Source organism: Rhinolophus sinicus, linkage group LG07 (genome assembly GCF_036562045.2).
Source record: "Rhinolophus sinicus isolate RSC01 linkage group LG07, ASM3656204v1, whole genome shotgun sequence".
Classification (NCBI taxonomy): Eukaryota; Metazoa; Chordata; class Mammalia; order Chiroptera; family Rhinolophidae; genus Rhinolophus; species Rhinolophus sinicus.
Window position 1 is genome coordinate 109,991,990 of NC_133757.1, and position 27,828 is coordinate 110,019,817.

Genomic DNA, 27,828 nt, shown 5'->3' on the forward strand with positions numbered 1-27,828 from the left:
TATTTGCTCCAGGCCTGGAACCATGCTGAGCACATCAGACCGCTGTGCAAGTAAGAGTGTTAGGCGGTAACTTACTTACACCAAGTATCAAGCATTGGCAAGGCAACGAGCGCCCTCTAGCACGATGATTACCGCATCATGTCCGCCCAAGTCTCCAGGAATGTTCAATTATGTTCTACACAGTTGGCTTGAGAGAGGGATGCGTAAAATAAATTCCAGAATGTCTATGACAAATGCAAGTTACGGTCACTCAATGTAAAGGAGAAAACTTTAGTCTAATGTAGTAAGTTCCATTATGAGAAGTACCTAATTTCCTGATGGTGTGTAATAAATGAATCATTATCAAATCTGATTTGTATCATTTGATGATTTCTAAGTAGGGCATCTGTGACGTCTGGCTTGCCCGTGACAGTCCCAATGCATACCTGTTGTCTCATGGAATTATTAATAGGTGACCCCGGTCACTCTCAAAAGTGTCCTGGTTTGGACAATAAATTACATGACCACCCAAACTATAAACAATAACTAATTAAATTCAGGAGAAGAAAGAGATGGGTATGGGGTCTGGAACAGCTGCTAGCCCTAGAGAGAAGTGCTAACGTGGAAGAGAAGAGACACACGGAAGCTAGTTAGGCCGGGCTGAGCTTACACACACAAGTTGTGCTACAGTAACAAGGCCCGGGCACCTCTCACCTGTGTGGGAACCTAAGGGGCAACGCTGACGTGCTCTAAGATTTCTCTCCACCTCACCCCGTTCTTCCTTCCACTTCACCAATATTTCAGGTAAGGAATAACAATGGTATCTGTTTTCTGTTGGTGGACGAGGAAAGAATAAACACCCAGACTAATTATCCATGTTTAAACACACCTACGTATGTGCGATTCTTATTTCTTAGGTGAGCGGCTGAAAGAATTAGGATTTCTGTACCAATGGGTAGCAGCTAGGTATTATCCATCATGCCTGTGCCGACAAACCATGGGCATGGGCCTGGCATAGCACAGCACAAGAAACACAGTCAATAATATTATAATAACTATAAAGAAAAAGAATTAGGATTTGCAAACTCTAGGCCTGACTCAGGTCAGGAATAGAAAGGAAGACAGGGTGAAGAATGTCTTCCTCTGAATCTCTTCTTTCCCTGTTTCGGGCTATTTCTATTTGATGGGAACAAACATGGGAGCCCTGACTCCCCTGGGGGGCTGTTTTCTTCAGTGCACTGAATAAGGTTCTTCCCTCTTGGCACCATCAGAGAAGGGCTGAAGTCTGCGGCTTCCCTTTAAGGGTTGATCTTACTGCTTAATCTGAATTACAAGAATCTCCTTTGAAAGAGGAGGCCAACATGAAAACACTTTCTTTATACCCCCACATTTCTCTTAGATTTGAATCATTTAAAAATCAGACTGTGTTGCGTCATTCCCACATCCTAGGAGTTCCAACCCAGGTAAAAAGCCCTAACGTAGTTTCGCATCACCTCTTCAGATGTATCCTGGAGGGAGAAAGCAAGGCTCCTCTTGCGTGATTTCACCACCCCTCCCCGCCACCCACTTGCAAAGCTCTAATTGCTGTATTCCTTTAAAAGAAGGAAGTGTTCTTCCCTTCTTTCCCTGACTTCTCGGGAGGAAAAACAGTCAGATTTCTGCCTTTTCTCAATGATGCACCTCTGCTTTTCAAAGTATTTATGCATCTCTTTCAGTTAAGAAATAAATAAAATCCCTTTTCTAGTCAGCAGGGAAACCAAACTAAGAAAGTTTCAGGAGATATTTTTGTTTCAGGAAGCCAGTTTCAAGAGACATTTGTGATTCTGCTACTGGACTCGGCTTTACAGCGTTGCCAAGGCACAAGGAAAAGCAATGAGAAAGAAACAGCTAAAACTGGAAAGCGGGGCTGAGCTCTGGGAAGCATTCCTGTACACCCTCCAGACTGGTGAGCTTTTTCAAGATTTGGAAAAACTGTTTGAAATTCTATCACCACGTTCTCAGTGGTGAAGTCGTCTAGAAACCGGATGAAGGCTGACAAGATCCCACCTGGGTGGGAACCCCCGAAATGTTCGTGGACAAGCTTTTTTGTTTTCAACAAACAAGTTCTGATAGCAAAGTTGCCAGGCCCATGTTTGTCCGCATAGACATAATGGGAAATAGCTAGCTGCTACCTACTCAGAGGTACAGAAACGCTTTTTAGTTCTGAAGCCTCGGAAAAGGCATTTAGGTAAGGAGTCAAGACTCCCAGTGCCGGCTCTGGCTTTGCCTTCGATCAAATCGCTTGACTTTTCAGGGTGTCAATTCCCTCCTGCAGAAAAGCCAGGGATTTGAACTCCAATTTACTGCTCTCAGCTGTCAAGTCTTCTGACTGATGGCAATGCTGCTTTATGTATGTCTGGAGCTTCACAGTGTACCAAGTTCAGGGCCAGTCTGCATCTCGGGACACGTCACTGAGGTCACCTAAGAGACGGATAGTGGCCAGGGATAATCAGGAATGGTCTGAGAGCAGGTCCCGCTGCAGCAATTCTCACTTAAGGACAGGCTGAAGGGGAGGGGCAGCCATGCTGCCAAAGCAGCTGTGCCCAGTGGAATATCGAGACCAGATACACGGCCCTGGATACAGTGTGCATCCAGTGACCTTCTAAACAGAAACATTTCAGGCAGAAAGTGGGGGAGAGGGGAAGATCACTTCCAAGTTAGCAGTATATGCATTTGTGAAATTGAATTCCTACCTGGGGATACGGCAGGGAAACTTTACACTGAAAAAAACACCCTCAGAACCTTTCACCGAGGTTCAATGAAAATATATATATATCTCCAGAGTACATCCTCGAAGATGCCAGGTTAGCGTTCCAGCCTCCAGTTCCAGGTTAGCGTCGGGGGTGACTGTCCTCTCACCCTACTCTTCACCCAGCCCTCGAAGCTTCTTGCAGTCTCTACCTGCTAGTTTCATACTTCTGTACCCTTTACTGACTTGGCCATATTTCCAAGTCCAGTTCTAATGTCATCTCCTTCAGGGTCTTTCTACCCACTCCCAGTAAAAACAAATTCCTCTTTGCTTTTTGCCCCACTGTGGCCTAAACAGACTTCCATCACAGCATCTGTAACATTTCATTGCTAATTTGACTTTATCTCATCCAGACCATAAGCCCCTTGAGAGTAGAACTGGGTTTTCTTTCTTGTGAATCATCCAGTGTCCGGCACACAGTAGGTCCTCAATGTTTTGTGTTTTGTTTTGTTTTTGTTTTTCAATTAATGTGTATTTGTGAACCATATGACTATTCCTGGACTTTTTATTTAAGCTGATTAATACAGAACAGCCTTTCTCAAAGTATAGTCCTCAGACTTGCTGTATCTAAATGAGCAAGATCCTTGTATAAACAGGCAGATTCTTGTACCTCATCCCAGACACGGTAACTCAGAACCTCCTGGAGTTTGGCTGAAAACAGCCTGAGTGAAGAAAGACAGGAGCGCTGGTGGTGCTGGTGGTGGTGCTGTGGTCACTGGTAACATAGCACTAGGTGTCTTGCTCTCTAGATCTCTAACTACCTGTGGAATTTGAACTTCAATTTTCTCATCTTAAGTCAAATTTCTAGCAATCATCCGTCTCACCTCTAAAACCCTATACAGTGTCAGTCCTGATTCTCAGGACTACAGATTAAAATTAGGGTGATACAGAAAAGACCAATATGGCGTTACACTAAGCTGACAAGAAAATTCACAAAGTGTCCAGTTTTTTGGCCAGGCAACACGGTATCGTGTAAAAAGCAAGGGTTTTGTTTGGATCAAGATAGCACAGGATCCTAGCTGTATAATTTAGGCAGCATACGTTCTTGCCTGTGTTTCCACGTAGGGATGATAAAATAAGTTCCCAGCAGCTCTGTGAGGACTGAGCACGCTGGCTCGTGGCAGGCGCTCAAACCCTGACTCCCTCCCTGTATCTTCTCCTCCTATCCTTACCCGTTTCCTTTCCTTTGCCCAATTATTTATTTGCTTAACTACCACAGAAGGAAGGTGCTATGTTTATTAGAGACTTCATAGCTTGTTAGAGGTAGAGAACTTCAGAGTGCAAGCTAAAAATATCAGGGAAAACTTCAAAAGACACACGTGATGTATAACAACAGGTAAAGGGGTTTTAGTTTTAGACTGGGGAAATTGGAAGCCCTGCACAATTATTTTCTAGCCAATTAACGGTGGCAATTTATCATTATTATTTTTAGTTAGCAATTTGTTCTTTAAAATTCACTTCTTTCTTCTTAAAATGGAAATAACAGTACTTCTCTCAGATTTTCTTTTTACTTAACATTTATATAGTTCTTATACATGCCAAGCGCTGTCCCAAACATCAAGTCATTTTATCCTAACAACTCTGACCTACGCACTGTTATTACCTCCATTTTATAAAACTGGATATTGAGGTGAGACATGAAGTGGCTTGCCTGTGAGTGTGTAACCAGAGGAGGCAGGCGTCCCACCCAGGCAGTCTGGCTTCGGAATCCAGACTCTCACCACAGTCCTTGGTGTGTCTCTCAGAGCTGCACAAGTTACTTCTGACAAGGTCCTGGGCCACGGTGAGCGCTCAGGGAGGGCAGTTACTATTACACTAACGCAGCCGGCGGGCCTAATCATGTTAGACACGTCTCATATGGAAATGACACTTCCCCAGGTGTCACGCTTGGCAATGCGGCTTGATTTGTAGTTGAAGTTGAATGTAATTAGTCCTCATGCTGAGTTCAAATTTGATTCGTGTAATATATTAAACAGACACTAATCTATGAAACAGACACTAGCTGTCAATGATGAAGACTGACCAATGGGAAATAAAGTCTCCATAAACACTTGAAGCACAGGTGTGGACTTTCTCAATTTATCATCGTCAACCCAAATTCATGCATTTCAGGTCACATACATGTGCTACTACCATGTTTTCCCGAAAATAAGACCTCGCCAGACAATCAGCTCTAATGCGTCTTTTGGAGCAAAAATTAATATAAGATCCGGTCTTATTTTACTATAAGACCGAGTCTTATATTTAATTTAATATAATATAATATAATATAATATAATATAATATAATATAATATAATATAATATAATATAATACAGGGTCTTATGTTAATTTTTGCTCCAAAAGACGCATTCGAGCTGATTGTCTGGTTAGGTCTTATTTTCGGGGAAACACAGCACTAAAAAGTCTGCATACCCTTCCCCTTTGAGAAAGAGAAAAACTGATTAAAGGGGGAAAACACTGCTTCTATGGGAAGCAGCACAGTTTGGTGGATTCTGGATTTAGACTGGATTTTGGAGTTAGACTTCTATTTGAATTCTGGCTCTCCGGTTAATTACAAGTTGTGACAACTTACTCAGCTGCATCTCAGTGGCCCTGCTGGTACCTCTACTTCTCACAGTTGTGGTCGGGATTAAATGAGAAAACATGGAAAGTGATAAACACAGTGCCTGACACACAGTAGGCATTAAAAGTTGCTATTTTAATTTTTATCATTACTATTACTGTTGCAACCATGATCCTCCATTTTCCGAAGATTTGTTTAGTGAAAACTTATTTAATGTTATATTCTAAAGAAGAAGTGCACAAAAGTTGCATTGCTTATTTCACTATTGTGGCCACATTACGTTTCAGGAATGCATAGTCTTTTCACAAGCATTATTTATCTGAATCCTTGCCACAACCCTGGACAGTAGGTATGTTCACTCCCCATGTCACAGGTTAGCCAACACTAGTTCAAAGAAGACAAGTAACTCGCTCAAGGTCAAAGATATCAAGGGCCAAAATTTTAGTCCAGGTCTTCTGACCCAACATTCTCCCTGACCATATTTTCACCTTACAGCTAAAGAGAAATATGTATCTCCTTTAAATTATCTTATTTGTCCTGAATAAAAGAAAAATCCACATTTATCAGTCAGCAACCCGCATTCTACTGTGAGCCAGAGCCCCTCCCAACTCCCCAATTCATTCTCAGCATGGATTCCTGTTTTTATCCCCCAGTGGTTTATATTATAATTCATTTCTGTCCTTATTTTGTTGATCAAACTGTCTGATTTAGCCAGGGGCAGCCTCTTTGGGCTGCCCCATGTCCTTATGACATGCTCCTATCAGCTTTCTTTTTAAAAAAATAACTCATTTTAAAATTAGCTGTTGTTCTTATTTAAAAGCTGCAGGTTACCTGTCCCAAAAGCATTTACCCAGAACTGTTCCCAACTTGATCTTACCTAAATACCTGTCCAGTGCACTACCATACTCTGGATAAACTTTTTAGATGCTCAGAGAAAAATACTGTCAGAAAAAAAAAAAAATACTGCTGAATCTGCTACAGAGCCAGCCAGGTATAACAGAGGGACATTAAAGGGAAACATAAAGGAGAAAACATACCAGGCAATTCTACTGTATTGTCATATATGTTTACTTTTAGTTTACAGGAAGTGCCCAAATCTCACTTATAAAAATTAGAGGCTCTCCTCTTGCCTTATTGTGACTGAAGACCCCAGACAGCCAAGCAGGCAGGTGGTCAGGTGACAGTGATGTGACTACGTAAGCCAGGTAACTACTTAGACATGGCTTCTTTCCTGTGAAAGAGTGAAGAGCTAAGAATAGCAGCATCTCGTGGAGAGGTGGTTTAGAACTGAGGTGGTGATGTAGTAGCACGTAAACCTCATCTTTCATTATAAGGTCTGCTACGATTCCAGAGCGTAAAAATGACAATTCAAAGTACTGGGGGGAAAATATGCCAAACAGTCCCTTGTTGACCTAAATCATTTCATTTACGTGTAGCCCATGTTTCCAGACTCTAGCTCTTTTATCAGGGAAGTTCCAGTTACTCCTGGTTGCATAACCCAGGTCACTCCTCGTAGTTGTACGAAGAGCACGTGTGCAATAGAGCAGCACAAGCGGCTTCAGTGCTAATGGTCACAGGCGCGGAGAAACCTTGCTGAGGGCACGGATGACAGTGGGATGGGTAAGCGGGCAAGTTCAGTTATCTCTCCATCTCCCACACAAGGGGAAGAACTCTGTTGACACAGTGGAAGCCCAGAGCAGACTAGACGCAGGGAAACAGAAGTCTGCAGCTTTTCAAACTAGTCCTAAAAGCAGTGTCTAAGGACTGCACTCATCCCCAGCCAAGATGGCAAAGTAACAAAATTGGGGTTTTGCAGCTCTCCCACACTTCAGGTCCTGAGATGGCTAGCACAGTGCTCGTGGGACCAACAGCGGCCCAACGTCCCCGAACTTTCCTCTTTAAATATTCTTTTTGCTTCCCTGTCTCCTTCCCAAACAAATCTCATTTTTCCAAGTATCGTGGCAGAGGTCTGATGACTTGGCTAATTCTTATCATTAGGTCCGATGCTGAGTCTTTCAAGAGAACATTTGCATTTCAAAGTGGAAAAAGACAAAGGGGTGGGATATACATTTGGGGGTAAGAAATCTCCAGTCTTTTCTTTGCCTTTTGGTATCTAGTACCAAGGTGGCTGAAAGTAAAACTGAGATAATCAGCCTGAGATTATGTAAACCCACCCTGCCTTCCATGTCTCTCACTTTTGCGAATCTCCATCAAGAGCATAAGGTACTCCCAGCATGAGGCGAGTCACCTGTCACTCCTCCACCCCAACCACACAAAACACTCCCAAACCTACAAAAAAAATGGCTGTCTGAGGATGAGCCACAGGTGGGCAAAATAAGCCAAAAAGTATAACTCGCAGGTCTCAATATTATTTCACCCAAAGCTAGTCTCAGAAGTATTAGCCAGGGTTTTCCTTATTGTCACACAATTGCAATCAGTTCTTTCATTTATTATAACAAACATTTTTTTGCTGTGGTTTTCGAAATTGTTCCTTTTCCTCAGCCATGTTTTCTTGTGTTGTTTCTAACATTAGCTGGCTAGTGTTCCTTTGCCTTATAAACTAGCAGTGTTGGATCAAAGAGCATTGGACTTTAAGTAAATCAGAAAGTTCTGAAAATGTTTTCTCTCGCCCACCTAATGTGGCACACGTGAAAAATGAATGGAGCTAATGGTCAGGAAAGCAAAAGTATGAGAAAAAGATATTTGTATCATCTGTAACATACAATCTCATAATTTCGAATTGGAGCAGATTTGGCAACAGAAAAATTCCACCCCAAAACAAATCACATAATTGTCTAGATGCCTGCTTCAAAGTATATAATTCATGTAAAAATCATGTACAGTAACTGCTAAAACTTTCCATATGTTCTTTGATTAATAAGTAACACAAAACCAATGCCCCAAATAAGGCATTAGAAACAGTTGTTCAGGAAAAAAAAAATCAGAATAATAAACTACATTTTGCCTTGGATTTAAGAATATGGAATCCACTGAAAGATATGGGTATAAAATCCTACTTGTGACTATATTACTTCCTCTGTTCTAGTAACAGGGTAGATGACAACAGTGAAATTACCAAACACAAGCCACATGCCAATGGTAGCAGTCTCTTGGAGGAAAGTTCACCATCTCCACGTCCACTTGGCTATGTGTGGAGCTTGGACAGAAGCAGAAATAGTGACCAAATGCTTTTGTTCAGAATAGAGCTTCCACATGGGTGGCAGAACGGCTTCCTGAGCAGACTGGGAGCATGGCTGCACAGGCCGGGACACTCCTTGCCCCAAGGCGTGGCTCCCGAGGAAGCCTCTGCAAACCGACTCGGTGGCTTTTCCCAGCACCCACTCACTCGTTAGGCACACGTGCCTGGATCTGCACCTCTCACAGCTTTTAAAGCATTCTTCTTCATCCCAGTGGTACATGTATGGCTCCCCTACAGCAAAAGGTACTAGAGAACCATCCTGACTAGGGCTAGGAACGTAGTAACTATACACAGCAGTATGTCTGTACCACAGTAACTCTTACAGAACACATATGTGCTAATTGTCCTAAGTCTTGACCTTCTATTTTAATTTGTTTCTCCGGTCTACTTTATTTGTAACAATTTCTACTTTGCTGTATGTCTTCTTATAAACCGATTTAAATCCTCTGTACAATGAAATATCCACATGTATCTGTACCACCACATAGACTGGAACAGAATATCCAGATGTGTTAGGGTTGAGTGAGCTTCTTTTGTGGCCCCTCTCAAGCTTATAGGAGTTACTTAGCTGCATGCCCTGAGCACACTTGTTATTCAGTTTAGCACACTGTGCTGTAATTCATTACACACCAGTCTTTCCTGGGCGGACTCAGTTCCTGAGGAGCTGCATTAGGTCAGTGCAAAAGTAACTGCGGTTTTCGCAATTATGTTCAACCATTTAAACCGCAATGACTTTTGCACCAACCTAATATATGCACCATAAATGCTTGAAGAGAAATTTAGACGTAGATGAACACAGTATGTGACGGTTAATTATATGTGTCAACGTGACTGGGCTGAGGGATGCCCAGAGAGCTGGTAACACATTATTTCTGGCTGTGTCTGTGTGTCTTTGGAGGAGACTGGCATTTGAATCACTGGACTGAGTAAACAGGTTGCCCTCATTCATACAGGTGGGCATCATCCAATCTGCTGAGCACCTGAACAGAAGAAAAAGGCAGAAGAAGGCAAATGTGCTGTTTTGCCTGAGCTGGGACATCCATCTTCTGCCCTCAGACATTAGTGCTCCTGGTTCTCAGGTCTTTGCACCGGGACTTACACCAGCGGCTTTCCTGGGTCTCCTGCTTGCAGACAGCAGGTTAGGAGACATCTCAGCCTCCATATGCACAGGAGCCAATTCCTATAATAAATCTCCTCTCATCTATCTATCTATCTATCTATCTATCTATCTATCTATCTATCTATCTATCTAATCTATCTATCTAATCTATCTATCTATCTATCTATCTATCTATCTATCTATCTACCTATCTATCTAGCTATCGGTTCAGTTTCTCTAGAGAACCCTAATATACAGGTCACCATGTTTTACTTTGATTTTTATAGTTAAGATTGTTGCTATTTAATCCCAAATTTTCAAAACACTTGTAATGACCATATCTTGACATCTGGATTGTAACTTTAGTTATCAGACACCTGGAATTCATCACTCAGATAAACTTAAAGGTCGATATTTCTCCTGTCCCTTCCCTTTGAATGGATAAACTAACACAAGACTTAAAAACAAAACAAAACAAAAAAAACACAATAAACCCAAACTTGAATTAGATAGACATTTCTGTCACCGCTGGTTCAAATAAAGACATTCACACTATAAACACATTTTAAAATTTCTTTCTCTTTTTAAAAATATTAATTTTACTAAACCTTGATCCTTGAGTGTCTTTTTAATATTCTGCGTGACAAATAAGTACACAGAGCACCTTTGTTGCACATCCACGTACAGGGCTGTCTTGAGGAAAAGCACTAGTGGGACTGTTGGAGTCGTGAGCTGAACTAGTTGTGAGCTGCTTTTTCCCTGAATCACTATTTTTTAAATTGATGTAATTGCAGATATACGTGCAGCTATAAGAAATAATACAGAGAAATCTTGCCTGCCCTTTACCCAATTTCTTCCAATGGTAACATCTTGCAAAACTACTGAACAACATGACAATCAGAGTACCGACACTTTACAGTCAGACGTGGACAATTTCCATAAACCCCAGGATCCCTCATGTTGCCCTTTTATAGCCACACCCACTCCCTTTCTGCCCCTCTCAACCTCCTCAACCCCTGGCAACCACCCATTCGTTCTCCATTTCTATAATTTTAAGACTCTCTTCTTAAGGTAAAATTTACCAAGTGATGAATTACATGGTGACTGAGGCAGCCAGAGTCAGAAACTTCATTCAGTCACCGGTGAAGAGGATTTTAGGTGTATTTTATTTTTAAACAGCCAGGAGCTGTGATACTGAAAATGAAAGCACCTAGAAGATAACTCCAGGGTGTTAAACATCAAAATTGAAATCTCAGAATTTCAAGCTCAGGTTTAAGATGGCCTTTCAAGTTGATTAAGTTCAAAGTACAGAAAGTGATTTTCAAGAACCATGTGACAAACATAAAATAAAAAAAAAAGAAAAAAAAAAGAAAAGCCCAAATGACAGGAAGTGTCCATGAAGGCATTTTAACGGCAGCAGATAGCAACTGAATGGTCTTCTCAGTACCACAGTCAGATAGCTTACTTCACCACTGGCAGCATTTCCTTTGGTGAAGAAAAAGAAAACCTGCATTTAACCCAACCACTAATAAGTAGCCTTGATTCTAAAGGCTACTAAAAATCCAAGTAAATAGTCACCTGTTACATCACCAGTAGGGTCATAGCCTTCAGAAGCTACACAAACTTTCTCTTTTCTGTAACCGTCCACGCACTTGCAGAAAAAGAAATTCTTAACATCATGTACCCAAACATAATATTGTTTGCATCTACAATCATGCCTCAACGACATGGGGATGCATTCTGGGAAAGGCATCGTTAGGCGATTTTGTCGTTTTGTGAACCTCATAGAGCGCACGTACACAGACCTAGAAGGTGCAGCCTCCTGCTCACCCGGCCATATGGTCTGGCCTTCTGCTCCTAGGCTGCAAGCCTGTACAGCACGTTACTGTAAAGAACAGTGTAAGCAACTATAACACAGTTTTAAGTATCTGTGCATCTAAACACATCTAAACACAAAAAAGGTACAGTAAAAATATGGTATAAAAGATAAAGAATGGTCCACCTGTACCGGGCATTTACCGTGAATGGCTTACAGGGCTGGACGCTGCTCTGGGTGAGCCAGTGAGTGAGTGGGGAGTGAGTGAGAAGGCCTCTGATGTGACTGCACACTGCTGTAGCTTTCTAAACACTGTACCCTTAGGCTACACTAAATTTATGAAAATATTTTTTCTTTCTTCATAGATTACTGTAACTATTTTACTTTATAAACTTTTAATGTTTTTAACTTTTCAACTCTTGTAACAACATCTAGCTTAGAACACAAACATTGTACAGATGTACAAAAACATGTTCTTTCTTTATATCTTTATAAGCTTTTTCTATTTTTAATTTTTTTTGTTTTTTTTACTTTTTAAACTTTGTTATTAAAAATTAAGACACAGACACACACGAGCCCAGGCCTCCACGGGGTCACCGTCAGCATCACTGTCTCCGCTTCCACGTCTTGTCCCATTGGAAGGTGTTCAGGGGCAGGAAAACACAGGGAGCTGGCTGTCTTCTGTGACAAAGGCCTTCTTCTGGAAGACCTGCCTGAGGCTCTTTTCCAGGAGGTGTCACCCTTTTCAGAAATATGTCCATAGTGGTTTGCCTGGTTTGTTTCTTTTTTCATCACAGATTTTCTTATAAGCAGATAATGCACCATGAACATTCCTCAGTATGAATGAAAACCTTTCAATGTGGGGGCCCGTGTTTTGAAACTTTTTAAGAAGATTGGTGAGGTCTGCAAATGTTTCTGCTAAATGCTACCCTGTGAATTTTCTTGGGGGTTCTTCTTTTCTTCTCCCGCAGTTTCCTTTTCTCTTGCCCCTTCGTCAGCTGTGCGTTCCTATTCCAGCTCCCATGACGACTCCTTAGTCAGTTCCTCAGGAACCCCCTCCTGGAGCAACAGTGTCTTCTTCCAGATGCCGTTCACACACTCCTTGGTGATGACACCACCCCAAGCTCAAGCTAGGTGTTTAATGCAAAACCTTGAATATCACAGATGCAGTGATCTTTCCAAAACTGCATCAGTGTCTCCTCAGCTGCAGCAATAGCCTGAGCAAAGGTCCTCCTCAGGCAGGAGGCCTTAAAAGCTGGTACAACTCCTTGATCCATTGGTGGGATCAAAGAGGCGGTGTCTGCAGGGACAAACACCACTTTGATATTGGGATGAAGATCCCCAAGCAAAGGTCCAGGAGCCTTAGCAACAAGAAGTGAAATCTTGAAAGGCACATTATTCTCCAAACCGCACTTCTCCATTTCTCTGGCATAGCAATGAGGGCATCCTGGAAGGAGCTGGGTCATCCACGCCTTCTTACGCTCCTGTAGGACCCTGCAGGCGTGTGCTTACTGATATGCTTGAAGGCCCTGGGTTCTCACTGCCAGATCACAAAGGGGTTTAATTTGTAGCCTGCAACACGGCCCAAGCATGACTGTTACCCTGTCCTTAACAGCCATGAATCCTGGCCTGGATTTGGCCTCCTTACACACGGAAGTCCTTTCAGGCATCCATTTCCAGAATAGGGAGATTTCATCCATATTAAATATTTCTCTGGCAAGTAACTTCCCCCCGTTATTAGCTTATCTAGAGTTTCCCAAAATTCTTCAGCTGCCTTCACATCAGCACTCACAGTAAATTCAGCATCATAGTCAGGTCCAGTCTTTTCTTTCAACATCGCAAACACACTCTTCGCTTTGGCTATGATCTTCCCGGTGCTGACAGACAGACACTTCTGTGTCTGGTCTTCCATCCAGGTCACTGGAAGCCTCTTCATGTCTGACATAGGCCCTTCTCGAAATTTTGTTAGTCTCACTGCCTTCAATGAAGAGCTCCTCTAACAGCTCCTGTCACTTTGTTCTAGCTCAAGATTGTAGCCATGGTGGGATGGGACATGCCTCCCTGGACGGAAAGCAGAAACTATCACTGATTTTCCACCTTCATAGTCCTTCATCACTTTTCATTTCGTTTTCAGGTCAACCACTCGATGTGGCCCCTTACTGGCAACACTAGCAGTGGGTTCTGTACACGTAGGGGCCATGATGAACAAAACAACACAAGAGTAAAACAAGCACAAGAGAAAAGGACGCAATCAAGAGACTCGGCAAACGTGAGACGTATGAGGCTGCTGCTGATCAACACGGCAAAGTAGAAAGAACACACTCTTAAAATAATGATAGAAAGTGTAGTACAGTAAATGCATAAACCAGTAACAGTCTTTTTTATCATTATCAAATATTATGTGCTGTACATGATTGTATGTGCTGTACTTTTATATGACTAGCCGTGCAGTGGGCTTGTTTGCAGCGGCACCACCACAAACACACGAGGGACGCATTGTGTTACGATGTACGATAGCATAGGCCTCACGAAGTGACAGGAATTGTTCAGCACCATGATAATCCAATGGGACCCTGTCGTATATGTGGTCAGCTGTTGACCGAAACGCCGTTACATGGCACATAACTACATTACCTAGACACTACTTTTTACTCTCCAAAACTCTTAACTCCATTTCAGTGTTTGGATAAAAGACCATGTATCTCTGTGTTGAATTTTTAAAAAAATTAACATCACAGCAGATAGGTAACGAGCAGTAAGAATGTCTATATTAGAATGAGGGGAATTCAGTAAAGTTGTTGGAAAAAAGCAAGTACAGGCCCAGCAAGAGCAAGTGTAACAAAATGTAACTTTAAAAGGGACACAATAAAACGCAAACAGTTATCTATAAATAAATCGAAGAAAAGATGTATAAGAACTTTCTGGAGGAAAATGAAAGAAAAAGACCTAAATAAATTTAGAAAAATATTATGCTCAAGAGCATAAATATGTCAATCTGCCCTCAAATGAAATCACTGAAATTCCAACAAAATCTCTGGAGGATTTTTCACAGAACTCGACAAGGTAATCCTAAAGGATCTGACAGAGAAATCACAAAAGCATAGTGCTAATGAATGAATATAACAAGTTGTAGAAAGATCCTCCAATATCATTATATAATACTTTTAAATATACAAGATAATATTAGATACTGCTGTGAATTCATACACATGTACTAACAGTGTGAGAGTATGCACGGGAACGATAAACATCAAATTCAACCGTCAAGTAATTCAAAATACTAGTTACTGAAGGGAACAGGATCATAGACGCATAAACTGGAGTTTATGTTTTATTTGTAATCTTTTATTTCTTAAAACTGGGTGGTGGATACGAAGATGTGATTAGATTATTCCCTGGTCTTTAAACTTTTTTTACGTGTCTTAAATATTCCATTAAAAAACCCCAGAATGCCTTTGATTTAAGAACCATGTTATTCCATGATCTAACAAATATCAATCCAACAGCTACATCAACAACACCTGAAGTACTTGTTAAATACGGATCACCAGGCTACGCCAGAATCAGAATTTCTGGGAGGGGAGCCATGGGATTCCAACCAACGCACAGCCTCATTTGGGAACTCTTGGTAACCACTAGCTATGAATGACTAATCCATCAGCAAAACTGGTTCCAATCTGAAGATGAGATATTTAAGTGGTTAAGATTGCCTAACCACTTTCCAATTGATGCAAATGTCTAGAATGTGGACTCTGATTTGAGAGCTAACCCGTATGAATTTTCAAGCAGTAATATCCTTTGCCCTACCCGCTCTCCCCCCAAAGGTCATACGAGTACATGGAAAAACTGCTAATATCGTATAAAGTAACAGTATCGAAGGATTCCACAGCAGAACATAATTCCTTTATATCCTCCATAGTGAGAATGTCACAGCAAAACTCCACCAAAGATGATAAAAGATGCTATTCTCAAGGACACCGTGGTACAAATCCCTGGCAACTGCCCTCAACATGTATATCCCTCAAGTTCGTAGACGGCAACAGCATGCTTCTTTACTTTGCTAATTGTCTTCCCTTGTATTAAAATCATAGCTAAATTTGTCTAGAGAAATGCACAGAACCAATGGGAAACATAAAAAATTAATTTAGAAAGAAAACAATTAACTAAAAGTTCCAAGTACGAGTACCATGATGACAACTGTATCCCCTGCTCCTAGGAAATGCAGTTAACTAGGGAGGATTAAGTTGTTAGGATGCATGACATATTCGAGGGCTGACAAATATATATATTTTCCCTGATATTTAAAAGTCACAACTGAAAACAGGAAGAGGAATTACTGTGTTATTTTAAAGGACACAAATCAGCTAAATGCCCTCAATCACAAGGACGCACTTACCAGGGCTTTCCACTCGCTTATAGTGGTAGGGATTGATGCACACCTCCTTTTGCTTGGAACCAAAAGGAAACTCGCAGCATTCCAGTGGTTTTAGTTCATGGTGGCTCTGCAGGTCGGGCCAGCGCCACACGCGGCAGTAAATGACATGAGGCAGTCCCTTCCGGTGGGAAACTTGCAGCCTGCCATCCAGAGAGCGGGGAATGGTGACACAGTTACTGGGCTGCCCTGGGCAGCTCAGGGCCTTCTCCAGTTCCTCCATGGCCCCTTTCTTCTTCTTCAGTTTTTTCACCAAAGCATCAACAGCTTTCTCTGCCCATTTTTCTTCTTCATCGCCCTGTTTCCACCCAAGAAGTCTCTTCACCGCTGGACTTGTGAAGGAAAACAAACTGGTCACATTCATAGTGATGGCACTAGGTACACACTCCTTGAGTGTGGTGAAACGAAGGAGTCTCCAAAATGCGAAATGCCAAGAGAAGACAGTTCCCTTTAATTATACAGAATTCTCTTTAGCTGCTTAGTTTTGAGGTCATGAAAAGTAGAAATTACCATTCCTAGTGTTGCAAAACGTAACCCAAAGTCAGCACCTAGAAAAGACAAAAGGAAAAAAAAATGTTTAAAATCATTTCTACCACAAAAACCACAATTTCTTAAAGAATGACTATGGCCAGGTCCGATTTTGAGTGCTTTTATGTACTTCAGTATGCTATGGACTGAATTATGGCCTCCCTGAAACTCATGTTGAAACCCTAGCCCCCAATGTCACTATATCTGGAGACGGAGGCTCTAAAGAAGGAGGATAAATGAGGTCATGACAGTGGGGCCATCATCTGATAGGATTGGTGGCTTTCTAAGAGGAAGGGAGAGCCCTCTCTCTCTCTCTCTCCCCATGCACTGAGGAAAGGCCATGTGAGGACACAGAGAGAAGGCAGCCATCTGCAAGACTGGAAGAAAAAACCAGAAACCAAATTGGCTGAAACCTTGATCTTGGACTTTCTAGCCTCCCCAACTGTGACAAATAAATTTCTGTTCTTTAAACCACCCAGTCTATGGTACATTAAGTCCTCGCTTAACCTCGATAGTTTCTGTATCTTTAAGCACACGAGGTATAAGAAAACCAATTTCACCATAGGCTACTCCATACAAACAAGACTTATGCTCCTATGGCATCACATCAACATTATAACAAAACAACATTGAACAAAATGACATTATTCAAGGACATGTATTTTGCTATGGCAGCCCAAGCAGACTAATAATACACAGTACTTAATCCTTTAAATAATCCTTTCAACTAGGTAATAAAATCACTGCCGTTTCAGACTGAGACACAGATTAAACTGAGACACACTTTAAAAAGTAGCATGTTACTGTTTACATGAGTTCTGAGATAGAAGCAACAGACACCGTAGTGCAAAGAAGTCCAAGTTCTCAACAGATACTGTTTTCTATTTAGATTCATTTATAGGTACTAAAAATATATTTCAAGACACACCTCAATCAACAAAAATTGAAAGCCACAGGAAAAAAATAAAAATACAATAGTTTTAACATCTTTTTTTTTTCTATTAACATCTGTTTTTAGTTTGTTCCTTGAGTATTTCTTGTGCTAAGAGGAAAGGTAGATTATACTTCTACTACATAAATGTAGCAGCATTTGAGGGTATTTATTCCGTGAACAAGCCTGTGCCGATGGGCCACAGGGCAAGTGAGGTTAGGGAATTTATGTCCCACTTTTTTAAATTTGCTTTTTATTGACATGAGAGAAATGAAGCCCATGAACACATATTGTACCAAACTCTTTAGTCAAGTTGTCTCATTTAAAACTTCCAGTTATTCTTCACCAGATGAAAACATGAAAGGTGAGAAAGATTAAAGAGGATGCCTTTACACAAACTCTGGCTAAGATACAGTACCATGTATCAAAACAACCTCCTCCCAAGATGCTGGAGAGAAGGAAAAAGTAATGAAATGAGCTGAACGTGCTTCACAGTGTTTCTGCCTAAGGCAGTTGCCAAAGCCTATGCTATAAGCAGCACGAGGCCTAGTAGCCAAGCCGAAAAAGAACTAGGCAGAGATTTCAGTGGCCTCACAGTGTTGAGGAGACCAAAAAAAAGTTAAGAGTTGAGGGCCTGCTGAGAAGGCAGACCTACCTGGTAAATACACTAGGTTTTCAGTTCAGACCACTAAGCGGGTGGCCCAGTATAAGGGCAAAAACGAAATGGAGCCGTTTTTATACTGAAACACATCCTAGAATTGGATCAAGGTGATGGGAGAAGAGGAGAAAAAACTTACAGAAGAGACAATATTTTCAGATATTGGCCAAGGCTTTTCCAAAACTGACAATACACCTCTAGCCACAGATTCATGAAAGCCTACAAATTCCAAGAAGGACACATACAAAGAAATCTACAAGTTTTGATGTATCGTATCAAAGAAAAATTACTGAAACCCTATGACAAAATTCTTTAAAGACAGATTATTCTCAAATGTACAGTAAGGCTGACAGCTGACATTTCAACAGAAACGATGGAAACAAGAAGACAGTGAAATATCATGTCAGTGTACCAAATGTCAATAAATAGCTGGTGACTTAGAATTCTATGCTTAGTGGTAAAAAACATGCAAAAAATGATTGTGAAATAAGGATGCTTTCCAACAAACAAGATCTGAGAGAACTGGCTTCCAGCAGGAATTCGTCAGGCAAAAGGAAAAAGATCCTAGAAAGCAAGCAACTCCAGGAAAGAATGAGTTCCAGAGGGTAAATAAGGGTAAATCTAAATGAACACTGACTTTACAAAACAATAATAGGAATCTCTTGTGTTGTTTAAAATATACAATTAAAATGCATGATAAAAACAGGGGAAAAGGGTAAATGAAGTTGGTATTCTAAGGTCCCTCCCTGTATTACCCAGGCTGTGATAAAGCATTAAATTATTACTGATATAATTAGTTTTGAAGTACGTCATAATAAAACAACCACTGAAAGAATAATTTAAAAACTATTAAGAGGTAATAGAGGAGTTAAAAAATATGACATGATTTTTTTAAAATATGACTAATACAAAAAATATGAGAAAGGAGAAAAAGGAGCAAATAATGGATGGGACAAATAAAAAACACTATGATTTAGATCTAATCCCTGAAATATCAGCAATTACTTAAATATAAACAGATTAAATATGCAAGTAGAAGGCAGGGGTGGGATGCGGAGTACCACTTAACTATGGTGACTTGCCAGAGACACACATTAAAATAAGAACAAAGAAAGGTTGGGGAAAAAAGGATATAAAAAGATACCCACACATATTCTAGCCAATAAAGCTGGCAAAGCTATCCAATTAGACAAAATAGACTTTAAACTAAGGAGCATCACCAGAGATAAAAAAGAGACATTTCAGGCTGCCCCAGTGGCTCAGGCGGTTAGAGCTCCATGCTCCTAACTCGGAAGGCGGCCAGTTCGATTATTCCCACATGGGCCAGTGGGCTCTCAACCGCAAGTTTGCTGGTTCAACTCCTCGAGTCCCACAAACGATGGTGGGCTCTGCCCCCTGCAACTAAGATTGAACATGGCACCTTGAGCTGAGCTGCCGCTGAGCTGCTGCTGAGCTCCCAGATGGCTCAGTTGGTTGGAGCGCGGGCTCTCAACCACAAGGTTGCCGGTTCAACTTCCACAAGGGATGGTGGGCTGCGCCCCCTGCAACTAGAAATAGCAACTAGACCTGGAGCTGAGCTGTGCCCTCCACAACTAAGACTGAAAGGACAACAACTTGACTTGGAAAAAAGGCCTGGAAGTACACACTATTCCCCAATAAAGTCCTGTTCCCCTGCCCCAATTAAAAAAAAATAGATTTCAAATAATAATAAAATCGGTATGAAAATCTCAAAACCAGAAGAAGACATGGTTTTAGAACAAAATTTTTAAAAAAAGGACATTTCATTTAAGAGTTGATCCACCATGACTAGATCACAGTCACACCATGAATATATCAAATTTTCAGCATGTAATTAGTCTCAAAATACATAAAGCAGAAACTGACAGAATTAAAATGACAGACACAAACCCACAAGTTAGTAAGTACCATACTAACAGATACACAAAAATCAATAGATATAGAAGATTAACAACGTTTAAAAACTTGATCCAACTCATGTACAAAGACCACTGAACCCAACAACAGTGAATGCATATGCGTAATACTTTCAAATACACACGGAATACTTACCCAAATTGACCATATAATGAACCATAAAGCAAATCTCTACACATATCAAACCCGTACGAAATGTCCTTTGATCACAGCATAACTAAGAAGTTAATAACAAAAATTTTGTTATTGAAAATAATTATACTTTTCAATAACTCACGGGTCAAAGAAGAAAACGACTACAAGAACAACAACAAAAAAGGAAAAGTAAATTAAACCCAAAGAAAGTAGAGGGAAATGAGAGCAGAAAAAAGCATAACAGAGAACACCTATAAAATCAAAGTTGGTTCTCTGAAAATACTGATAACCTGGGGTAAATGTCTAGGAAAACTAATCAGTGAAAGAGAAGGTACAGATTACCAATCACAGGAATAAAAGGGGAAAATCATTACTGATCCTCAGAAATTGAAAAGCTAAAGACACTGAACAGCTGTCACAGTGAATTGTGCATGTACACAGTACCACGCGGCCGTCCACACGTCCGTCTCCTCACAATAGGAAAACGATGGGGGAATTAATTCAATCTTACTGTCTTCCTGTCTTTAGAGCCCCAGACTGTACCTCGACAGAGCAGATTCTCAATGAATGTTTAATGAATGATTTAGCTCCCTGAAGAAATTAGAAGGCCAAGTGTGGGGCTTCAACTTTATTCAATAAAATATGAATGAATATCACTAAATGTAAGTATTCCATAAGCTGTAGGGAATCAGTTGTTTCTTTTTTTTAAAATAAAGAATTTTATCCAAATTTACCAGTTTTTTGAAACTGGTATTATTTTTAGTTAACAGAAAACAAAACTATGCTATTATCAAAAGTCACACTTGGCCAGAGTGTTACCTATTGAAATGATCATTTACTAAAGGTTAGTTTTGCAAAAGAACGAGAAAGACATCTAGTCCTTCGTCACCACTGATGAAGGGAATATATTTATTATTATCCTGGATATCTTGTTCTTCTATTCCAAAGACTGCTTTTTATATTTTTGCCAATGACTTTCAAATAGAGGGGGTGTGTTTGTATCAAAATCACTTGGGGCTATTTCAAATTCTATCACGGATAGGTTTGTTATATAAGGTACGTGTCTTGAGAGTGTGGGGAGGATTAAGAGCCACCCTTTCAGACCTTTGTTTTAACTATTCAAATTGACATTCATTCAACACAACTGCACTGAGCGCCTGCTAAGTACCTGGCGCTGGGCTGTACACGAGGACACAGGCAAAGATGGCTACCCCCAACCCCGAAGGAGCTCACAATCCAAGGCAAGAGCCAGTGTGGAAACAACTAAGTCTGCTGGGGCAGACTGGTTTCCTGGCATGACAACACCAGAGGTTTGCGGGGAGAAGGCGTAGGCTGTCTGAGAGCCTCAGCCAGGAGAGCGTGACTGTCCCAAGGTCAGCCAGGAGCACAGGACTAGGAGAACAGGAGGCCCATGGACGGTGCATTTGCCCACCATGAACGAACTACAATCCTGTGTGACAAGCGCTTGAAAACAGGTATAAACAGTAACATATAAAAGCAGAAAAAGAGAGAACCAATAATTTCAGGGATTTCAGGAAGTTTTTCCGAGGAAATATCAAACAGGTCTTCAAGGATGAGCAGAATTCTGTGAAACAATAGAGCTAACATTTTGAGTGATCATTGCATGACAGACAATGTCCCAGGTACTTTCCATCTATTAACTAGTTTAATCTTTGCAACAAACCCTCCAAAGTCAACACTGCCATATGCTTCATTTTATAGGTAAGGAAAGTGCAATATAGAAAAGTTTAATAACTTGCCCAAAGTTTACGTACACGGCTATCTGGCAGAGCCAGGGTTTGAACTCCTGATATTGGGCTCTAGAGCCTCAATTTGTTAACCACTTTTCTAAATTGCCAGTCCTAACAGACACATGACAGAAATGCCAAGGTTCAAGGTGGTTGGAGGCAATCCAGGCTGATAGCAAGGGCAAGGGCCAGGCTGTGAAGGGCCTGGGATACATCTTATCCCGCAGACAAGTGGAAGGTTTCAAATCAGAGCATTGCCATGATGAGATACATGTTTTAGAAAGACAGCTACGATGATATCCTCAATACAGGAAGTATTCTCCATACAGAAAACAAAAATCTAAAACAAAACAAAACAGAAAAACTACCACCTCCAAACACCGCAGGGGCCAGTCAGGAGGTGAACATCTTGATGCCACTCACAAAAATTAAAGTGACAAGATCACAAACTTTTGCATAGGAATGTGCATCGATGAAACAAAATGCAGGCTGATCACTAATTTTTGCCTTATTGAGTTAAGCTTTTTTTTTTTTAAATACGCAAGTCAAATAAGTCATCTACCTCCCATTAGGAATCCAAATGAGTCCATGATACTATGGCCTTGGCAAAACAACTCCTTTTTTTCTCTGTCCCTTTTTTGTACTTCCTGCTTTAGTTTATGTCAAAAGTTAAGTGCCCTTATCAGTTTAAAGTGCAAAATAAAAACATGAGTCAGCAAACAGAGATTTCCTTCCCTCTTCTCCAAATACAAACATTTAACGCTGACCAAAAAAAAAAAAAAAAAAAAAGCATTCATCCAGGAAAGAAACCCCCAGAAGCCTTAAAAAAAAAAAACTTACTCTAAGTAAATATTCTGAACCAGAAAAGGTAAAAAGTTTTCATACAAGATTTTCATCAGAGCATTATTTACTAAAAGAGAAAAAAAATCTAATAATTAGGAAATAGTTACATAAGCTTAGAACAATTCACTTTAAACATTATGTTCATGAAAACTATGTAATAACTTGGGAAAAAACCTTAAGCAGAACATAAAACAGTATAGCATAAACAATTATGTAAATATACTAAAATATTAATAGTGGCTGAGTTTGGAAGGTTTGTCATACCTCTCTCCTACTTTTCTAAACCTTTCAAACACTCTTTAATGAAAAATTGTAACTTCCAATTTTTTAAAAAAGCCTCTATATGTAATTTAATAATTACCCAAAAAAATCAATTTCATAAGCTCAAGCCACACACGAACTCTACTTATACATCAGATTGGACTTGGAGTGTGATCTGATTTCAGAAGTAATAAAAACACAGTTTAAAATAGGGTTCTGAATTCAGAACCCTTTCCTATGGAGTCTTGCCCCTAAGAAGGGTTTCTATAGCACTGCCAGAAGTCAAATGAGAAAAATACTCTTATAATGCTCCTTTTGACTTGGATATTTAATTTTGCAACTTATGTGATATTCCTTAATGTTAAAAGTAAAGCAAAAAAAAAAAAATTTAAATACCTTTAACAGCTATGTAACTTGCTTTATATTTAAAGGCAAGCTAATTAGCCAACTGCACAATAGGTATTTTCTTCATCTTGGCCTCATCTAGTAAAGAAACATGTAATTATCCAACTGTGGGAATATCAACAAAATATACTCTCTGCCGTTCAACCTTTCAGATCCCAGTATCCCACAGAAAGTTTTAAAAGAAAATTATTCTAATGTGTATCTGAAGATACATTTAAAAAGGCAGGGGGAGGATAGCCGCCAAGTGTTACAAATGTAGTACCTTTAATAAAAGAATGAGGGGGAGAGACAGGTTAACGACCAACGGCCTCTGTAGCTTCAGACTAGTGCCATTTTATAATTCTTGCACTGGCATGGAATTCAGTGAGCTAGACAAAATAAACGATCCCATTAAATATTGACAAAATAATTAGATCATTCAATAAAATAAACATAAAATATAGGCTCCAAAAAGTGACTGGGGGAAAAAAGACTCCTAGTACACCTTAAAATAAGGAACTGACAGAGATAAATGGTCTATTTTCAGTGAAGCAAGCAACTCATTTTTTTAATTCACTTCTTGTTCTTTGGTTCATTATTCTATCTTAACTCTAATGGTAAAACATCAAAGCATAAAAGATCAAAAGAATGAAGGAACTAAAATCACAGGGTATTGATTAACTGCACTTTGAAACTGTTTACCAGTTGGATAAGCTATTTAAGAAACAAGACTTTATAAAAATTATTTTTCTATAAAAATGTTTGATCCTTTTTTGGGGAAACAAGTATTTCCAAGTAAGTAAATAAACTAACTTTGTGCGTATTTCCTGACTTAAACCACTAGCTTTCTTCTTAAACAGATGATCCTGTGAATAAACAGAAAAAGACTTGAGCTTCCAAAGACGAGCTACAGTGGGGCTTCAGAGAAATTGTAAGCAAACTGTTATGATTTTTGTAGTTCAGTAGTTTTTAGATCTATAACACATCAGCATACAGAATGCTATGGAGATGTAAAAGACCTCAGAGATGTGTTCTACAAAGTGATCAGTGGCAATATTAATCAATATTATGGAAAGGTATGTGTCATCTATCCTAACACCCAATGTTAGATAGGCCTGATGAGAAATCTTGCTTCCTCTGAGACGCTTAGCTCAAGTAAAAAGTCAAAAAGGGTCAAAAAGTGAACATGCCAGGGGATCCATCTTGTAATATAATTTTTCATTACTCCAAAATGGACTTTTTTTTTTTAACCTACTTGATTTCATTTAGGTACCCAAGTCAACTGTATACTCCTACTATGAAAATGAATAAAGAAAAACCTCATTCAAAATGGAGTCATGAAGGGAGGGCTCTCACATACATACCACAAATCTAGCTTATTTTACGTACCCCAGCAGGAAAGAGCTTACTTTACATAGCCTCCTGCAGGAAGAGGCAGATTTTCTCCTTGCCCAGCAACAACTCAACCAATGAGAGGCTGCCACAATCCCAAATTCTTGCTAAAGACCTTTAGTTCAAAACCTGCCCTCCCAACTTCCTCCCTTCGTCTAAAAAAACATGTTCCTCTCTCTTCTCCGGAATGGTGTGCTTGTCCCAAATTGCTTTTCCTGAGTAAATTCATTTGCTGCTTCATAACCTTTGTTGTTTAATTTTTAAGGTTGACACTACCAAAGGCAGAATTGTCAAGAAAGATCATGATTCCCAAGGAAGATGAAACCAAGATGCCCTAAAAATTCCTAACACTCATAAAAACCATAGAATCACAGAAGACTAAACACTACAGATTAGGGTTAAAAATGCTTAAAAAGATGAAGGCTACAAAGGAGAATGTTTGAGATTCAATACCAGTAAATATTTTAAAACATAAAGAGCAAGCCATCATTAAGCCAAGAATTGCAATTATTGGTAAGGGTAAGGTAGAGAATTCACAAAATGGGGGAGGGGGGAGAGCAGGGGGGAGTCATAACCATGTCCATTAGACTTAAATAAATTAAGACTACAGAATTAATCAAAAGTCCTCAAGAATTGGGAACTTCCAAACTTTTGATAAACAAACCTGAATACCTATCACTCGCAAGTGGAACAGCAGGCAATCCGGTTGCCCGCATAGCAGGATGGCCAAGGTAGAAGCAGCACATATACTCCCGTCCCAGATGGCGAACAACCCTATGAGCAGTACCCACAAAAACCAGTACAGTAGTCTCCCCCTTATCCACGTTTTCAACCGTGACCCGAAAATATTAAGCAGAAAATTCCAGAAATAAACAATTCTTAAGTTTTAAACTGCACACTGTTCTGAGTAGCGTGATGAAACTGTGCGCCACCCACTCTGCTACCTGGGACATGAATCACCCGTGTCCAGCGTCCCCACGCAGTAGACGCTCCCGCCCATTAGCTACTTAGTAGCTGTCTTGGTTATCATTGGACGGGCTATCAAGGCATCGCAGTGCTTGTGTTAAGTAATCCTAGTTTACTTGCTAATGGCCCCAAAGCACAAGATTAGTGATGCTGCCAATTTGGATACGACAAAAAGAAGCTGTAAAGTGCCTCTTTTAAGTGAAAAAAAGGTGAGTACAGTAAATATTTTGAGAGAGCACATTCACTTAACTTTTATTAATCTGTTATTGTGCCTAACTGATAAACTTTCGCACGGGTATGTATGTATAAAGAAAAACATAATATATAGAGGGTTTGGAACAATCTGCAGTTTCAGGCATCCACCGGGGGTCTCAGAATGTCATCTCCCACAGATAAGGGAGGGGCTACTGTAATGAAGACGTGTGGAGACAGCACTCTGGAACAAGAACACAACTCTGAGCGGTTCCTAATACCATGTTGCTCCGAAAATAAGACCTAGTCGGACTATCAGGCCTAATGTGTCTTTTGGAGCAAAAATTTATATAAGACCTGGTATAATATAATATATAATATTAAAATAAGACCGGGTCGTATACTAATTTTTGCTCCAAAAGACACATTAGGGCTGATAGTCCGGCTAGGTCTTATTTTCGGGGAAACACAGTAAAAGCATCAGAGAGTATTTATTATACGGCTCCTTAAGAAAAATGATACATCTTTACTCCAAGCCAAACAGGAAAAAAAAGTTTGCTACACAAGAATAATGCCATTACAACAATGAATATAAAAACAGAGCTGGGTTTTCTCTAGCTATTTCAGTCTTAGAAAATACCCCAAAGTAACAATGCTCTGTGACTTGGTTTCAACAAATAATCTGTTCAAATGTTTCTTCTCCCCTGTTACGCCAATTAGGCACTAACTTGGTTTTGAGATAGTTGTTTTGCAGGAGAAAACAGGTCAAGGGCCTCTGCATTTCTTTTTCCTGTTTTAAAACAGCAGTTAGCACAGGACTTTCAACATTTCTCAATTTCAAATGGGTCAGATGTAGCTAAATAAAACTTATTACTAACCAAAATAAGGGGGGGGGGGAATCCTAGAAGAAGAAGAAAGGGAGGATGGATCTAACCTCTCTTCATTTCTCTCATAGATTCTAAAGCACCTGTTTAACTACCTACTCCATTGCTTAGGAGTTGGGCTAAGAGGAACTCGACTTCAACTGAGTCCTCAGAAAATGAAAACATATTTAAACAAACTTCCTAGGCAACAAAGCGATATGAAGATCCACTGGAGATCACAGAAGAGTTCTGCCCCGTCTTAAAGCAGAAGCTATGTCCTGCTCTCACCAACACCCAGATGTCACATTTCACCTTACTGAGCCTTTCACTATGAAGCCTTGTTTTGGTTACTTCCAAACATGTCCCAACTTTCTAAATGTGTGATTGACGCCACAGAATAGCTAGTTTGCCACTTTCTCACTAAATTGTTTTTCCAGAGATTAATTTTCCAGATCTGAGTAGCATGATGAAATTGTGCGCCATCCAGTATGCTACCTGGGACACGAATCACCCCTGTGTCCGGCGTCTCATGCTGAAGAAACTGGGGGGTGAAGGTGGGAGAGCGGACAAGCTCTTGAAAGCCTGTTTTTAGTAATGCAATTATGCGGACACTAACAGCTAGTCTTCCAGTCTCTCAGGTGTGACTTAAGTGACATGCTAGTGAGAGACGTGATGGGGTCTCTCAGGAGTGTGAAGTGAGTGGGAATCTTAGGAACCAAAAAGGAAAAAAAGAAAAGAAAAAAAGGAGTAACACATAAGCTTTGAATTCCAGCTTACCACTTACTTCTCACTTGTAAGTTCACTGCAAGCTGTGACATTTCAGTCAAATGATTTCAAAAGTGGTGTCCCCATGATGAAAATGAAGCAAGGAATTTATGGATGTCACAATTACATGAGTTTCTAAGGATACAACTGTAGTTTATAGATTTAGGTGTGTCAAGTATTGCTACTCAATATATCTCCATTGTGTTAGAAACTCTTTAACACAAGAACTCTTTCATGTTCTGCTCTGCACACACAAGTCCCTCCATCCTGACAAATCTGGACGGCTTGTAGGGCAACTTGTCAATTTCTCTTAGTCATAGAGATTCCCTACAGAATAGCAAGTGTCAG

The 27,828-nt window shown here is 40.2% G+C and overlaps 1 protein-coding gene across 1 annotated transcript in view; it reads right to left on the reverse strand.

Moving 5' to 3' along the window:
• Positions 1-27,828, reverse strand: part of SMAD1 (SMAD family member 1) — a 67,685-nt gene that overhangs the window by 22,484 nt on the left and 17,373 nt on the right. Inside the window, exon 2 of the mRNA XM_074338727.1 lies at positions 15,844-16,427. Within this exon, the coding sequence (XP_074194828.1) occupies positions 15,844-16,243 (400 nt within the window). The 5' untranslated portion in view covers positions 16,244-16,427. The remainder of the gene's footprint in view (positions 1-15,843; positions 16,428-27,828) is intronic.